The 17,641-nt window shown below is 42.1% G+C and overlaps 1 protein-coding gene across 1 annotated transcript in view; it reads right to left on the bottom strand.

Moving 5' to 3' along the window:
- Positions 1 to 17,641, bottom strand: part of lta4h (leukotriene A4 hydrolase) — a 75,713-nt gene that overhangs the window by 29,909 nt on the left and 28,163 nt on the right. Inside the window, exons 5-9 of the mRNA XM_068058768.1 lie at positions 15,094 to 15,198; positions 13,529 to 13,581; positions 10,349 to 10,421; positions 5,474 to 5,614; positions 5,174 to 5,197 (exon numbers count right to left, since the gene is read on the bottom strand). Of these exons, the coding sequence (XP_067914869.1) occupies positions 5,174 to 5,197; positions 5,474 to 5,614; positions 10,349 to 10,421; positions 13,529 to 13,581; positions 15,094 to 15,198 (396 nt within the window). The remainder of the gene's footprint in view (positions 1 to 5,173; positions 5,198 to 5,473; positions 5,615 to 10,348; positions 10,422 to 13,528; positions 13,582 to 15,093; positions 15,199 to 17,641) is intronic.

Genomic DNA, 17,641 nt, shown 5'->3' with positions numbered 1-17,641 from the left:
AGGGCAGTGGGGGAGTTTAAACAAGTTATCTGAAGTCCAGGAACAGTTTAAAAATAATGTTCCATATGACGAAATTAATATGTCTCATTTTGGCAGGTATGGTTTTGCTCCACCTCCACATCCAGCAGTATGAAATGCGATAGTAGGGGAGCATTTCATTACAAAAATAGAAAGAAGAGAAAGTACAGGAAAACAGACATGCATTTCTCTCATTCATTCAGAAATCTTAGAATTGCTACAGCCTGTCTTTCCTTTGTAGCAGTGCTGCTTTAAATTGACCCTTTTCCCTTGAGGTGGGTATGAGATAGTTTTGTGTTGCTCAAAGGGGTTTGAAGTTCCTTCACCATCAGCCTGCAATACGTTAGGAATGGGCATCCCAATTAGCATGTGAATTTTGGGGAGGTATGCAGTTTGCACATTTCCATAACTGCCTAGGGTGCCTTCGTTCCTGTTGAGGTCTGCAAGGGGAGGGTTAGGTTTAATTAGCCCTAGTTGGAGTTCTGCTCATGAGAGCTGGCAGCCAGGGGATCCACTCTGATCTCTCCTTCAGTGTTCATGCTAGGGCTTTTCACTTTCGGGTATGGTTGGTTCCCTTTTCTCATGACTGTGGGGGGGGGGGGGGGCGGAAATTCCTTGCTAATCTTCCCTTTGTCCTCTGGGACACTCCTGCTGGCAGGTAATTGCCCAGATTCTACTGCACACCCTTGCAGCACTTCAGCTAGATGAGGCATCACTCACGGTTTCTCTGCCCTCTGGAGGACTTTCTTTGTCCCTGCAGGTTTCTGTAAATGCTGAGCGCAACTCTGGTGGGGTGCTTCTAGTGTCTGCATTTACATAGGAGGATGTGGGGTCTAATTTTTCAAACAGTTCGGGGTTGGCTGAATGGAAAGTAGGGGGTTTCCATTTGGGAATCCTCTCGGATCTCCTTTATTCTGTCCTCTTTGTCCCTTTATCCCCTTTCCTTTCTAACTTCTTGACAGCCCTGTGCCTGTCTGTCGCCTTTTGCTCTCGGCAATGGTCCCTTACAATTCACTAGCCCTCTGCTGGAGGATCCTCCAAATGCTAGTACAGGACTTAGGGGTGCAGATTTCACTGTAGGTTGGGGTTTCCCCTCAACCTGGCACATGTGGCAACTCCTACAATACTCCACCACATCTTTGTGGAGTTTTGGACAATCAAACTGCTGTCTTATGTGGGCTTGGGTTTTTCGTATACCAATATGTACAGCCACTGTAATCTCATGGGCCATTCTTAATATTTCTCTCCAGTACCTCTGCGGCACCAATAACTGGTGAATCACTGTCCATTCTTTGTCCTCAGGTCTGTGAGGAGAACTCCACTTCCTCATCAGTACTTCATTCTTTAAATAATAGCAATCAGGGACTCCCACTGCTTCAATTTCAGTCTGGGCAGCCTGTGCTGTCTCAGTACTGGGTTGGCTCGCTGAGCCTCAGCTAGGGAAGATCCATTTAATTCGTTCCCTAGGTCCTCTAACTTTCCAAAGAAATTCTCAGACAGACAGATCGCATGGTCATCTGCCTGCAATGCCAATTCAGTCTCCTCTGGGGGAGCTCATTTGGTCATGGTCTGATTCACTACACATTCAGGGGAACTGGAGGGGACACTGCCCTGTCTCTCTCACCTCCTGCGGTCTCTCTATCACTATTGGGGAAGCTACCACCTTCGCCCTCGCCAGATCATTACCTAGGAGCAGGTCAACTCTGTCCACAGGCAAACTAGGAACAATCCCTACGATCACCGGTCCCAAAACTAGGTTGCACTCCAAGTGCAAGGGCGTACACGGCCCTCCAATACCATTCATCACCATTCTGGTATTTACTGCACTCTCTAGGGGAAAGGTCAGACCTTTTCCCCATAAAAGGGATCTGGTGGCCCCTGTGTCCCTGAGGATTACTATGGGCTTGCTTGCCCCACTCAAGGGGTACGGGGTTACTCTCCTTTCAGACACAAAATCCTGATAACCTTCAGGAATCCTATTACATTTTCCTGCACCTACGGCAGTATGTTTTCTGGACCTTACTACTGCTGCAGTTAAAGCCACAGCTTGTTCAGCTGTGCTTTCCATCGGGCTCCTTTCTCTTTTACTAAGCAGGTGTGCTCTGATTAACCCTACAGTCTTTTCCCGTAGTTTCCAGCAATCAGCTCTAAAATGACCTGCTTGATTACAATGGAAGCACACAGGCCTCCGGGTCTCATTCCTATTTACAGCACCTTTCATTTTGGCTGGAGGAGGATCCAGTGTCTCTTGCTTTTCTTTCTCTCCCGGGACTGCTTGGGCTCCTATCACCTTCCCACCCTTTTCTCTTTGCGGGTTTGTAGGGGTGACAGGGAAAGGTTTTCCCCCTGGGGAACCGACTCGTATATTAGAGCAAACTCATCAGCCAGAACTGCGGCTTGCCTTGCTCTATGAACTTTTTGTTCCTTCACATGAATCTTTATGGAGAGTGGGAGAGAGTTTTTAAATTCCTCAAGCAAAATTACCTCTAAGGTTTTCATAGCTGGGCTGCACTTTAAGAGCCTTCAACCACTGGTCAAAAGCCAGCTGCTTACTTCTCTCAAACTCCAAGTAAGTTTGATCAGCTTGCTTCCTGAGGGTTCAAAACTTCTGGTGGTAGGCTTCCAATACTAGCTCATAAGCCCCAAGGATTGCATTTTTTGTCAGTTCATAATTTGATGAACTCTCATCTGGCAACAGGGAATAAACCTCATGGGCTTTTCCTGTTAGCTTGCTTTTCACCAAAAGAGTCGAGCTCTCAGCCCACCAATTTAACTGCCTTGCCAGTTTCTCAAAAGATACAAAAAATGCTTCCACGTCTCCCTCATTGAATTTTGGAATCAATTGGGAAAATTTTAACAATTCCATACACAGCCCCGCACTTGTATATTCCATGCCTTCTCTGGGGTTACCCTATCGCCCCATAGCTAACTCAAGCCACCTCAGCTCTCTTTCCTCCCATTCCTTCTGGAAGTTTCTTTCTCTCTCTCTCTCTCTCTCTTCTAGCTCACGTTTCCTCTGTTACAACTGTATATTTGCTAGCCATACCCTGTCGCAGTCTATTTCTAACCCGGTTTCTGATTCTTCAGATTTGAGGGAAAAGTGGTTGGCCACTAGTCTTAGGGGTTCGGATTTCCTAGCCTTGGCACAAAAAATGATCCCACACTGCTCAGCTATATTCCTCAACCCCTCTATAGACAGTGCTTTTAACTTATGCCAAGTTACTTCCCCCTGGCTTGGGGAATTACGGACTTCAATCGCAGACATCTTAGTATTCTAGCACACACAACCACAAGAAAACCTGTATTGAAATCTTTTCTCTTTTTGATTTGGATCAATTTGATTTCCCACTTCCAATTTCTCGTTTGTCCGTGAGTCCAATCTGGAATGCTAGCCCCCAAATTTCTGTTACGACCAGGTGAGGCAGGGGTCTAGGGCTCCCCTCACAGCCTTTTCCTGGATTGGCCATAATAGGTTTATTTTTAAAACAGTGTTTTTAGCTTCCCCTCAGTGAGTCCTTGCTCACTGCTCTCTAATTGTAATGGCAAAGAAATCAACCAGACAGGTTTTCTCAGATTTAAACAAGGTATGAGTTTATTAACCTTAAAACTGTAACTCAGTTAAAACTACTAAAAATACGCGACACAACCACGCTAGCATGCATATGCAATAAATACACACAAATCGATACAGATGAGAAAGAATTAAAGGGACGGGGGAAGGTTTAACGTAGCAGATGGAATTTAGTTACTGGTTTGGATTGGATGTAAAGTCTTTGATTGAAGTCCAGTCTTGCAATTCTCCTTGGGGCCCAGTGCACACTCTCAGACGTGTTTCGCTGGTCTTCTATCCTGAGGCTTGAGTTACTACCGTGGGTCCCTGGAACTTTGCATGAAAGGGGGAGGGGGAGAGGGAGAGGGAGATGCTCCCTTCTTGAAGGTCACTTGCAGTCTCTTGCCAAACTGTTTTGTGTCAGGCACAATTCAAAAAAACTCCAGGTTGGTCATGCGACTAGCTCCTTGCATGGAGCAGCCTTGCCTGCGAGATTTGTGCATTCCACCAAGTGTACCAGGCACTCTCAGGGGGCTGGGGGGTGGGAAAGAGGGTGTGGATTGCTGGCTCAATGTCTCTGATTGTCTCTTGATCATCACTATTGACAAAACCCATCTGGCTATCTGAGTCAGGGAGTACTCCCATTGTCTTCTTCAAGCAACTGTCTTTTAGAATGCAAATGTGCAGCCACGTTTCAGCCACTGTTGTGATCTTTTAAACAAGTTATTTCAAGTCCAGTAACAGTTCAAAAATAATGTTCCATATGACAAAATTAATATGTCTCATTTTGGCAGGTGTGGTTTCCATCATACCACTTCCTCGCCCTATCTCCACATCCTTGGTGCTCAAAAGCATCCACAGCCCTCGGGGGAAGATAATTCCAAAGATGTACAATCCTCCGAGTGAAGAAATCTTCCATCTCAGTACCAAATGGATAGCCCCTTATCCTGAGACTATGACCCCTAGTTCTAGACTCTAGTCAGGGGAAACTGTCTCTCAGCATCTACCCTGGCCAGCGCTCTAAGAATTTCAGTCATTTCTAAGAGATCACCTCTCATTCTTCTATGCTCGAGAGAGTATTTACCCATACTACTTACTCGTACCTCATAGGATAATCCCCTCATCCCAGGAATTGGTCTAGAGAACCTTCATTGCATCCCCTCTAAAGCAAGTATATCCTTCCTTTGGTAAGGAGACCAAAACTATACATAGTACTTCAGGTGTGGTCTCACTAAAGCCCTATATAAATGCAGCAAAAATTCTACATTCTTAGACTCCAACCCTCCTGCAATAAAGGACAACATATCTGCTGCTTTAGGGTAAAGTAAAACAAAAACAACTTAGTAAACCATAAAAAGGCTACTGCCACAACTGTTCTATGCCCTCCTGCAACAAAACACTTGAAATTAAAGGAACAATAAATGTTAACCTAAATCTGCTGGGAGACATGATTTACTACGTTTGATCTTTTCTTTCTTCAAATTGTTGACAAAGACCAATGGCAGTAGCTGAAGAGACAGTCCTCTCAGTCCTATTAGTAAAACTCATTTAGAAGTTACGAACAGAATTATTCAGTAACCTTCATTTTAATAATATTGTACTTACATTAGAAAGACTTCTATCACCAGCCTGAAACAAGATAAAAATATATTACACATTTTGCAACCTTTAACCAGGCGAACTGGAAATAAAATGAAAAATTACATGTTATCACGATGAAGCTAATTGCCCAAATAATATTCAACAGAATTCATGAGTCTCAAAGATCATACTTTGGCAGAAACACTTACAAAATCATTTATGACTCAATATTAGATTCAGTTGTGTTTGTCAGTTCACAGAATGTATGCATTGTGAAACAGAATTAAAGAGTTGCCAGAAAACCAAAGTGCATCTCCATCTTACCAGCAAAGTTGGTGTTACAAAGGTCAGGCAAGGGTTCTCCATCCCGCCATAGGGAAACGAGGGAGGAAGGATAAGGAGATCATACTGTCCCCACACATACGGGCCCATAAGATCTTCAGCAGTTTTCAGCATCTTTTCAGTCTGTCACCACAAATAATTTATCAGCGCATATGAATATAAAACAGAGAAGTGTTTCAGGAAGGCATTCCGTTTTCTCAGTTACAAATACTGTGAGCTTCCCTTCAATAATTTAAGCCTATGTGCAGCTCCTAACTCTTTTCCCTTTGTTACTTTGTCAGGAGAGAAAGCATACTTTGTCTTTAAACTGGTAGCAAATTCCTTCTTTCTCTCTTGCCCATGTCTCAGCTGCCGCCAGCTTGTTCCTAGGCCCCCTCTCCACCAATGCTGCTCGAAAATCAATGCTAGGATTTTCATGAATGTGCTTCAAAAACTGTCCTAATTTTCTTTGCTTTTCTACAGTGGAAGGACCAGGCCTAGGAGGCTGAGCAAAAGCTTGGTCAGAGGAGAGTTTCAAAAAGGATCTTAAAGAAGGAATGGAGATGGAATGACACTGTTTAGGGAGGGAATTCCACAGTATGGGGCCTATGTGGGTAAAAGCATTGGTTGCCAATGGCAGGGTGTTTGAGGAGGGAGTGGCAAGATCCATGAGGAAAATAGAGACATGGAGAGTTTGGGGGCAGTTGGAGATGGTTACAAAGTAAGAAAGGGAGAGGTCATAAACACATTTAAACACGAGGAATAATTTTAAATCTGAAATGTTGGGGGACAGAGTCAGCTAGGTCGAGGGTGATGCAGAACTGCTGCAGAGTAGGTGAAACAGCAGAGATTTGGATGTGCTGAAGTTACAAAGGGTGGAGGATGGATTTCAGCCAAGACAGCATTGGAATAGTTGAGTCTGGAGGTGACAAAAGACATAGATGAAAGTTTCAGCACCTCAGGCAAGGGCAGAGGCAGATGATGTTAAAGAGGTGCAAATTTTTGTGAGGGAGTGTATAGGGTTGGAAGCCATCTCTGGATCAAATAGGTCACAAAGAGTGTGATTCAGCCCAAGACAATGGCTGAGAAGGGGGATGGAATTGGTTTTGAAGTTACAAAGTTTGTAGCAAGGACTAAAGATGATGAAATATAGAAAGATTTTTGGCACAGGAGACTATTTGGCTCATCGTGTCCATGTGGGCTAAAGAAGAGCTATCCAGCCTAATCCCACCTTCCAGCTCTTGGTCCATGGTCCTGTAGGTTACAGCACCTGAAGTGCATATCCAAGTTTTTTTTTAAAGCAATGAGGGTTTCAGCCTCTACCACCTTTTCAGGCAGTGAGTTCTAGATGCCCACCACACTTTGGATGGAAAAAATTCTGCAACTCCCCTCTAAATCCTTCTACCATTACTTTAAACCTACACCCCCTGCTTGTTGACCTCTCTGCTAATAGAAATAGGTCCTGCCTACCCACTCTATCTAGGCCCATCAATTTTATACATCTCAATTAATTCACCCCTCACCCTCCTCTGTTCCAAGGAAAACAATCCCAGCATAACCAATCCTTTCTCATTAATATAATTCTATATTCTTGACAACATCCTCTGTACCCGCTTTAGTGCGATCTCATTGTTCCTGTAATGCAGTGACTAGAACTGTACACAGTACTCTAGCTATGGTCTAACTGGTGTTTTATACAGTTCTAGCATAACCTCCCTGCTCTTACATACTAGGCCTCAGACAATAAAGCAAAGCATCTCGTTTGCCTTCTTGACCACCTCATCTACCTGTCCTGCCACCTTCAGGGATCTGTGGACATGCACACCAAGGTCCTTCTGTTCCTCTATGCTTCTCAGGATCCGACCATTTATACTGTATTCTCCTGCCTTGTTTGTCCTCCCTCACACTTCTATGGATTGAATTTCATTTGATATTTTTCTGCCCACCTAACCAGTCTATTGATATCTTCCTGCAGTCTACAGCTTTCTCCTTCACTATCAAACACACAGCCAATTTTTGTACCATCTGCAAACCTTTTAATCGTGTCCCCTATAGTCATGTCTAAATTATATATGCACATACCACAAACAGCAAGATACCAAGTACAGAGCCCTGCGGAAACCCTCTGGAAACAGTCTTCTAGTCACAAAAACAGCTGTCGACCAATAACCATTTGCTTTCTGCCACTGAGGCAATTGTGGACCCAACTTGCCACTTTCCACTGAATCCCGGGAGATTTTAATGTTCTGACCAGTCTGCCACATGGGAATTTGTCAAAAGTCTTGCTAAAGTCCATGTACACTATACTCTCCTGGTTACCCTCGCAAGAAATTCAATCAGGCTCGTCAGACACGATCTTCCCTTAACAAATCCATGCTGACTGTCCTTGATTAATCTGTGCCTTTCTAAATGGTGATTTATACTGTCAAAATATTTTCCAATAATTTGCCCACCACTGAGGTTAAGTTGACTGGCCTGTAATTACTCGGTCTAGCCCTCCCTCCTTTTTCAAACAATCGTACAACTTCAGCAGTCCTCTGGCACCACGCATGTAGCCAGGGAGCATTGGAAAATATGGTCAGAGCTTTCGCTAACTTGATTTAGCAGCTTGGGATTCATTTCATCCTGGCCTGATTTATCCACTTTCAAGGATTAATATTTCCTCCCTCACAATATATATCTCATCCAATATTTTACACTCAACAACAATGTCTGCTTTGCCCCTCTTCTGTGAAAACAGACACAAGGTATTGATTAAGAAACATGCCCACTTCTTCTGCCTCCACACACAACTTACCTCTTTGTCTCTATTTGGCTCTACTCTTCCCTTAATTATTCGCTTCCTCTGTGTATTTATGAAACATCTTTGATTTTCCTTGCCAATATCTTTTTCATGCCCTCTTTGCTTTCCTTTTAAACTTCACACCTGCATTTTCTATATTCCTCTAGGCATTCTGCAGTATTGAGCTTTGGCATCTGGCATAAGCTTTCTTTTTTTGCCTTATCCTACTCCGTATGCTGTCATGCAGGCCCCCACCTGCCAAGACTGAGGCACACATTATTTCGCCACATGAACATGAAAACTTAAAATTGTAGCTGGGAAGAAAAGAGGGACTATCACAAGGAATTGCCAAGCCCCTGACTGGAAAGACATTTGTATGCTGGCAGGCAGTGTTGGAACAAAGGACCCAGTCCCTGCTTCTCCAATACACAGACGACCTGGTCAGGCCAGTTCAGTCACATGACTAACTGGCTGTTTGAATTTGAACTTGCTGAGAGAGAGTAAGTCAGAAAGCGGTTTGCTCCTGGACTGAGAACATCTTTCTTCTGTCTGCTCCCATCTCTTTCTCACGGAAAGAAAGACCCATTGAAGAGACGTGAACTCAAAGAGAGAAAAGTCTCCGATGTGAACAAGGTTTAAGAAGAATATTGAGCCCCAACGAAAAGTAAGAGTGTCTACAATCAAAGACTCTACGGCGAGCTGGAAACACAGAAACAGTAACAAGAAACCCCCTTCAGACACTGCCTCAAATCTCTCTATTTTTCTTCTGCTCTTTCTGGTCCCTATTTGCATGTGTGTATCGCGTGTACATGCTAACGTGGGCACGTCGTATATCTGTAGGCATTAACCGAATTAGAATTTAAGTTTAATAAATTTCACTTTTCTTCTTTAAACCCAAGAAAACCTGATGCGCTCATTTCTTTGTCTTATAATTGGAAAGTGGTGAACAAGGATTCACCGGGGTGGGGTGGGGGAGCTCAAATCACAGTGTGTTTAAAAATCAAACCCTGTTACAATAAGACCAGGTGAAGATAGTAAAAGACCCCCAAACACCTTTTTCACCTGGTCGTAACAATGCTCTTTTGACATACATCAGGGGGGCGAGGGTGTGGTCTGGATTTGGGACTCCCACCCTTTTCCTTAGTGGGAACATATTTGTTTTGAAACCTCTTTAACTCCTCCTTGAATGTCTCCCACTGTTCTGACACTGATTTATCTTCAAGTAGTTTCTTCTAGTCCACTTTTGCCAAACCATATCTCAGCTCAGTAAAATTGGCATTTCCCCAATTTAAAACTTTTACTTTTGGTCTATTTTTACCCTTTTCCATAACTACTCTAAATCTAACTGAATTATGATCACACCACTAAAATTCTCTCCCACTGATATCCCTTCTACCTGCCCAGATTCATTCCCTAAAACTGTAAAGGACTGTCCTTTCTCTTGTTGAACTTGCTATGTATCGGCTAAAACAGCTCTTCTGAATGCATTTTTAAGAATTCTGTGCCCTCCATACCTTTTACACTGAAATTTTCCAGTTAATATCAGGGTAGTTGAAATCCCCTATTACTGCCCTTTCACTTCAGCAATTTGCCTAAATATTTGATCTTCCATCTCTCTTTCTTTGGGGTGGGGGGAAGGGGTGTGTAGTATATGGTGTGATTGTCCCTTTTTTGCTCTTCAGTTCAAACCCGTATGGCCTCATTTGATACTCCAAGCATATCATCTGCAGTTCATCCAACACTAAATATTTTCAAGCAGTCCGACTAAAAAAGAGCATTGGAGGGGTCGAAGCTGACCTCATGTCTTTGGATGATGTGATGAATGGGCTGCATGCATATTAGGATGGGGGTCTGGGGAATGGAGGATGCTGAAGATAAGGAATGGGGGCTGGAACTAAAGCCATTAGTGGAAACGCTCTGGCTACAGTCAAATAGGTAAGAGTGGGCAAGGACGGTTCCAACAAGCTGGACAGCAGAAGAAATGTGTTGGAAGAGGATGGTGCAGTTAAGCATGTCAAAGGCTGCAGGAATGTACAGAAGGAATACTACAAGAACTGCACTCAAGGTACAAACTACTAATACAAATTGAAACAAACCTCTTCAAATTCATACGCAGCAGCGTCCACCACCTCTTTCTCTGACCAGACTCTAGACCTTGGGCCAATTGCTCTGCAAAGTAAATTCACTTTTATATAAATAAGTAACAGGTAGATTTAAAAATAAACGTGGGACAAATATATATCGTTTCTGATTGTGGAAGGGAGCATTTAAGGGTAAAGTTTACAGTTTAGCAATTGCACATTCTTTTAATCTTCTATGTTTCAGACTGTGAATTGGTAATGAGAAAATCTAAAAGTGTGAAGTTCCTTCCAGGTCCTCCAAATGGTATTATTTGGCCTTGATATTGCAGGAGTCAGTTGTATTTTATGCCCTCTACCAAATTTTCCCTGCCTTTTGGGGTTTCTATTCTCAAAAGTGCGCACTTACATTGGGTACAGCTTCACAGACTCTGCAAGTTCTCTCGTACCTCACCAAAGTGATCATAAAGAACAAACTAGATTCTGAAGAAGGGTCACTGTCCTGAAATGTTAACTCTGCTTCTCTCTCCACAGATGCTGCCAGACCTGCTGAGTATTTCCAGCATTTCTTGTTTTTATTTCAGATTTCCAGCATCTGCAGTATTTTGCTTTAAAACTAGATTACTGCTTTTTTTGGTGGTGATGAGGGATAGACATTGGCCAAGACACCAGTAGGGCTCCCTACTCCTCTTTGAATCGTGCCATGAAATCTTTTACGTCCACCCAAGACAGAAGACGGGGCCTCAGTTTAACATCTCATCTGCAAGATGCCTCTTCACAGTGCCCCACTGAAGTGTCAGCCTAGATTACATGCTGAAGACTCTAGCGTGGAGCTTGAACCCACAGACTCAACTCACTCGAGCCCCACCACTGAACTAGGACAGACACCTATATACTTCATATATAAGCAAAGACAGTATATGTTGTCAGGGGATTCATCCATGGGATATAATCACCTTGAAGCCAGTTCTCACTGGTATCCACATGTGCACTTTCCAACAGGTGTCACTGTATACTAATCATGAACAGGAACTCTGATTTATCTTCATTCTAACCATGGAGTGCTCAACCAATTGTAGCTTTTCCACTGCAATCACAGCCAAGATAAGTTAAATCTGCAATTAATGAACTATTCACTGCTACAATAGGCAGTACTTTCTGCCTCCCTGTCTGCACCACCCTCCCCCCGCCCCCTCAATTGCCAAACCATAGTGAAGTCGCCATTGTTGCATTAAATACTTGGAAAACTGGAATCAAAAACAAGCATTCCTGCATGTGAACACACACATGCTCATCACTACCAACAAGATAATGTATAACTCAGCAATGGCACAACCCAACCCTTCACCTACAGACATGTGGGCAATATATTGTGGAAGAACAAATGTAATGAGTATATAACACACTGATTGCTAACTTTCCAGCTCAAGGCATAATGTGGATCTCTTCCGGTGCAACACAATTTTTCCATCCCACCAGCCCCTTTGTACCAGTGACAGAGATCCACTTATTCTCCATTATGCTCTCAAGCAACTGATGCAAAGCTAACTTTGTAAATTTTAAAAACCTCAGACACTGTGCTGAACTGTTTTCAGGAAGTTCTTCTGCACACAAAGACAGCTCAAAAAATTGAATGGACTCCAAAGAGAGCAGTGGAGGTAAAAAGCCCAGAATGAAGGAGCTATAGGCCTTTTCTGGATGGATGAATCAAGATAGATTGAATGACTCTCCTTGGCCATAATTGTCTCATTTTGTGTTCCATGTTTCTAATGTTAGGGCATTGGTGAGACCACATCTGGAGTACTGCGCTCAGTACTGGTCTCCTTATTTAAGGAAGGATGTAAATACTTTGGAAGCAGCTCAGAGAAGGTTTACTGGACTAATACCTGGAATGGGCAGTTTGTCTTAGGAGGAAAGGTTGGACAGGCTAGGCTTGTATCCGCTGGAGTTTAGAAGAGTAAGAGGCAACTTGACCGAAACATATAAGGTCCTGAGGGGTCTTGACAGGGTGGATGCGGAAAGGATGTTTCCCCTTGTGGGAGAATCTAGAACTAGGGGTCACTGTTTAAAAATAAGGGGTTGCCCATTTAAGACAAAGATGAGGAGAATTTTTTTTCTCTGAGGGTCATGAGTCTTAGTTTAGTTTAGAGATACAGCACTGAAACAGGCCCTTCAGCCCACCGAATCTGTGCCGACCATCAACCACCCATTTATACTAATCCTACACTAATTCCATATTCCTACCACATCCCCACCTGTCCCTATATTTCCCTACCACCTACCTATACTAGGGGCAATTGCTAATGGCCAATTTACCCATCAACCTGCAAGTCTTTGGCATGTGGGAGGAAACCCACGCAGACACAGGGAGAACTTGCAAACTCCACACAGGCAGTACCCAGATCGCTGGAGCTGTGAGGCTGCGGTGCTAACCACTGCGCCACTGTGCCTCCTATAACTCTTAATAACTCTTTTCCTCCAAAGGCAGTGGAAGCAGAGTCTTTAAATATTTTTAAGGCAGAGGTAGGCAGATTTTTGATAAGCAAGGGGATGAAAAGTTATTGGGGGTAGGTAGGAATGTGGAGTCGAGGTTACAATCAGATCAGCCATGATTTTATTGAATGGCAGAGCAGGTTTGGAGGGGCCAAGTGGCTTGCTCCTGCTCCTAATTCGTATGTTGATTGCACCGTTAAGTCACTGTCACCTGCACCAAGGAATATATCTGCAACACATCAGTAGGAATCAGGCTCTCTCATTGGGCAGTGTTTAGAATACTCTTCCACTCTGTTGAGTGATAATGCAATTTCCTTTAGTATCTCTGCCCTTTACTGTACCATTAGACACGCTATGTAGAATGATCATCCTTCCAAGTGATTTCCTTATAATGCAACAGATTTGTAATTAATTTATGAACTCAAAAGATTCAATCTTCCCTTTAGTTCAGCTAATGCATTGTGAAAGATCTCCTGCTTCAAGGTCCAAGGTCAAGTACAGAAACAGAGGAGGATTTTTCCCCTCCTGAAGCTGATATAGGGCTACAAAAGTTTACTGAAAAAAAAATAACTACTTTAATACCCATCTTGGAGCTAATTTAGAAAACTAATGCCGTTGCTAAACAGTACAGAGTACCGATTCAAGAAATTACCAAGAAAACCATTTAAATCTCCTCCTTTAAGTACTATCATTTTAACAACCTACCTGCTCTCCAAAGATCCAACAACCAGTGCAATTAAGTAGCTCGGCATTGGAACCTAGAGGGGGGAAAAAAAGTTCAATTTTGGAGACAATACCTTTTGCATTTGTCGCATAAATTGATAGCCCGTGGCCAAAACTAGTTATAACAAATAGTGACGGTTAGAATAAGATATAAAATCGAATACATAATCTTAACTTTACACTTTTATTTCTTAAATAAGCTGCAGATCTGTGGCAATGTTACTGGGAATGTGATTTCTACTTTAATTTTAAAACTTTATTTCAATAATTGGTAATGGACAAATTCATATAAATATGTGACAAGAGCACAAAATGCTGTTCTGATTTAAGTGGCTGACTAATATAAAGAGAAGCCAGCCAGGAGTAAAGATCATTTGTTCCATCAACCATAACTCTTGTATCACAGTATGTAATTATATTTTGAACAATCCCAGAGCTTTTGCCTCTCCAGTCGTCTGACAAATTATTGCAAATATTTATCATACTGAGTAATTTTCTTCAGATTGCCTTTCTTTAAAGTTTCTTTCCTCTTCAATAATTTCCCCCTGTCCTACTGTCCTGGAAGTATGGGCCTAGAAATTATCTGGGTCCCAGACATGGCGCTCTGCTAACAGCAGATGCCCTAACCAAGAGGATTAAGATCAATTCATCCTTGGGCCTTATCGACATACTTAACACAGTACTTGAATGCAATCTGACCAGTGCATTGTAAAACTTTACCATAACTTCTATAGTTCTCCAAGGTTCTTGTTATGTATCCTTAATATTCTGTTATTTTAATTGTTTCACCATATTACCTGGATATTCAAACTTTGTGGGACTACTTTACATTTTTAAGTGTTAAATTTAATTTGCTATTTGCATTCCCAACTCCATTAAATATCTAAATCTTTATACAAATCTAGCTGTGTCTTCAGTTTTTATTCTTCACGCTACTTTAAGACGTTTGTCCAGCTCATGGAGGAGATCATGGTGGGGTGGTGGCTCAACACTTTATAGATTTCTACACTGTCCATTTTCTTTACATAACCATGACATACCTTGAGAGTCAAATTGAAAGAAAGAAAAGGTATCAAGATAGCAAAGCAACAAAACCTAGGAACTTTTTTGCTTTCACAATGTCATAAGTGCCACTGCAGCCCTTCCTCCCACCCAAAACAAAATTTTAGATTGTAACTAAGAAAGCTGAAATGCTCAGTTAGATTCCTTGCTCCCTACTGTACAAGGTTTTCACTGCATTGACCAACCGCATTCAATGGAAGAAACAGAGAAACTAGAAGTTTTTTTTAGCCACGCTGATCCCCAAACATTATCTTCAAAAATGTTACTAACAGTTATTTACTTCAACCCACACACCACATACTTGATACACACAGAATGATTTACCTTGAATGTGGTGAACATTCAAAGCTTTACAGATGGAAACTTTTGGTGCAAAACTCCAAACAAACGGAACCATTGAGGTAAAATAATGTAACTATTTTATCCATCAGCCTGTAGTAAGGTTCTACTTTATACACTTCCAGTGTCACATATCCCATGCTTACCATTTGCCGAAAGCAGAAAATCTTTCTGCTCTCATCTTGGTCATCAGCCAACTCCCCGTCTCGGTTAGCACTCATAAGAGCAACAAGTTCTTTTGGAACAGATACCTAATTGGGGGGAAAAAAACTGCCCACATCTCAGTAGCTTTAGTGGTAGAAAAGTAAAAGCACATGAACACCTCACATACTGGATAAAGATACAATAGCTTTAATGCAATTCTGAAACAAAGTTAACAGTTTTCCACCAGACAAAGACGATCATAGAAGCTTACAACACAGGAGGCCATTCAGCCTATCGTGCTTGTGGGGGCTCTTTGAAAGAGTTATCCAATAAGTTGCATTGCCCTGCTCACAGCCCGGCAAACTTTTCTTTTTCAAGTAAATATCCAATTCATCTTTGAAAGTTACTACTGAATCTGATTCCACCACCCTTTCAGGCACTGCATTCCAGATCATAACTCATCTCCGCTCTGGTTCTGTTGTCAACCATCTTAAATCTGCGTCCTCTGGTTACAACCCTTCTGTCACCAGAAATAGTTTTTCTTTATTGACTCCATCAAAACCTCTCATAATTTTGAACATCTTCATTAAGTTTCTCCGAAACCTTCCCAGCTCTCAAGCCAACAACTCCAGCTTCTTTGGTCTCTCATGCTTGGTATCATTCTGGTAAATCTCCTCTACACCTTCTCCAAGATCTTGACGTCCTTCTAAAGTTAGATGCCCACAACTCAACGATACTGCAGCTTAAAGGCCTGCTACCTGACCCGAAGGGACCCGACATGTGTCGGGTTCGAGTCAGGTCGGGTCGCACTTCCTGGTCTGGCATTCAGGCTGGGGCCGGATGGGACACGCTCCATCACCCCCTCAGGTAAGTGACTTTAATGTTAATTTACATTTTGGACTTTAAGGGTGGTTTTGCTACTGTTATTTTAGGCTTGTGCAGGTAAGGAACAAAGTGAAAAATGGAAGGTAGGTTAACTGATGATCGGGTTGGGCGCTGGAAGAAAATGGAAGGACTCGGGCCAGGTCGGATGGGGTTCTGTCGGACTCGGGTTGGGTCTCATTTGCATACCCGAGCAGGCCTTTACTGCAGCTGAGGTTTAAACCATTGCTTTAAAAAGGTTTTGCATAATTTTTTTACTTTTATACTCTATGTCTCTATTTATATACACATGAGGATCCCATATATTGTCTTTTATCAAAAGAAGAAGCTTCATCAACTTGCTGTACCAGACATCTATTCTTGCATCCCCTTTAAAATTGTATCATTTAGTTTATATTCTCTCCTCATTCTTCCTCCCAAAATGCAACACTTCATGCTTCCTTGCATTAAATTTCATCTGCCATGTGTCTGCCCATGACACCACATATCCTTAAATTTGCTACTATCCTCCTCACTGCTTTCTACATTTCCAAGTTTTCTGTTATTTGTAAACTTAGAAATTGTAGCCCTATACCCTATATATTAAGTGAACTTAATTATTGACCCCTGGAGAATATCAAACTATACACCCCTCCAGTCTGAGAAACAATTATTCACCACTACATTTTGTCTATTTGCCAATTTTGTATCCATGCTGCCACTGCCTCTTTCATCCCATGGGCTTCAATTTATTTAATGTAGACAGATCTACCCAAAGGGTTGGAAATGGGCTCCCATCCCAGACTGCCACAAGTGTCCCAGGTACAGAAGGAATGACCAAGGAGGAAAGTTACCAACAGGCAAGTCATCACAGATTATTCTAATATCTACTAGCGCTCAATTATAGTGCTCCAAAGCCGCTAGCTAGGAACAGATTGCTTCCTCTATATATTTGAGTCAGGGATGTTAAAGAACTGCCACTAAAAAGAGGAAAGAGAATAAATTAGATTGTACTGGAAGCAAGAGAAGCCTCTCTATCCAATAGTATTGGTCCATTAGAAAATATTCCTAACACTATGAATTACACGGAAATAAAAAGTTAAATAATTTAGTAAAGTTATAAAGGCTCATTTGGGTGGTAAAGCAGTTTTTAAACTTAAAAAAAATATCCGTAGATAGTGGTGAAATTCACATTTAATAAAAAGTATGGTTCAGAGGGAATAACAGCATATAAATAATTAAATTAAATCCAGTATCCTCAATTCGTTTCTTTACTTTTTTTTGAACAAGTAATGTTCATTTTTACTTTTTGTTTCAAAAAGCAACTGAAAGGATATATAAAAGGAAACAAAAACTGTGCCGAGACAAGCACAGTCAAGCTTCAATAAATGTCGGCTTTTGTCTCTAAAGCATCGGAATGTTTGAAAATATTTTGGGAGGGAGGGATGTGAACAGGTGGATAATGCAAGTTAAGAGATAGATAAACATCAAAGATTGATCACACCCAAGAGACTGCCTTTCGTTGTCCAATAAAAAAAGTTTGGAGCAGTTTACAGCCCAGATTCTGTGACTTGACAGCCAAGAGGAGACAGTATCACAAGAACTAAGTTGCAAAGATGATCAGTTTTACAAACTGTCTGACTGGTCACTTTTCAAGTTTCAATCAAAAGAAATCAAATGTAGGTGAAG

The sequence above is a fragment of the Heterodontus francisci genome, chromosome 27, assembly GCF_036365525.1.
Source record: "Heterodontus francisci isolate sHetFra1 chromosome 27, sHetFra1.hap1, whole genome shotgun sequence".
In the NCBI taxonomy this organism is placed as follows: Eukaryota; Metazoa; Chordata; class Chondrichthyes; order Heterodontiformes; family Heterodontidae; genus Heterodontus; species Heterodontus francisci.
Note: the sequence above shows the minus strand (reverse complement) of the source record. Positions and strands in the feature narration are given on the sequence as shown.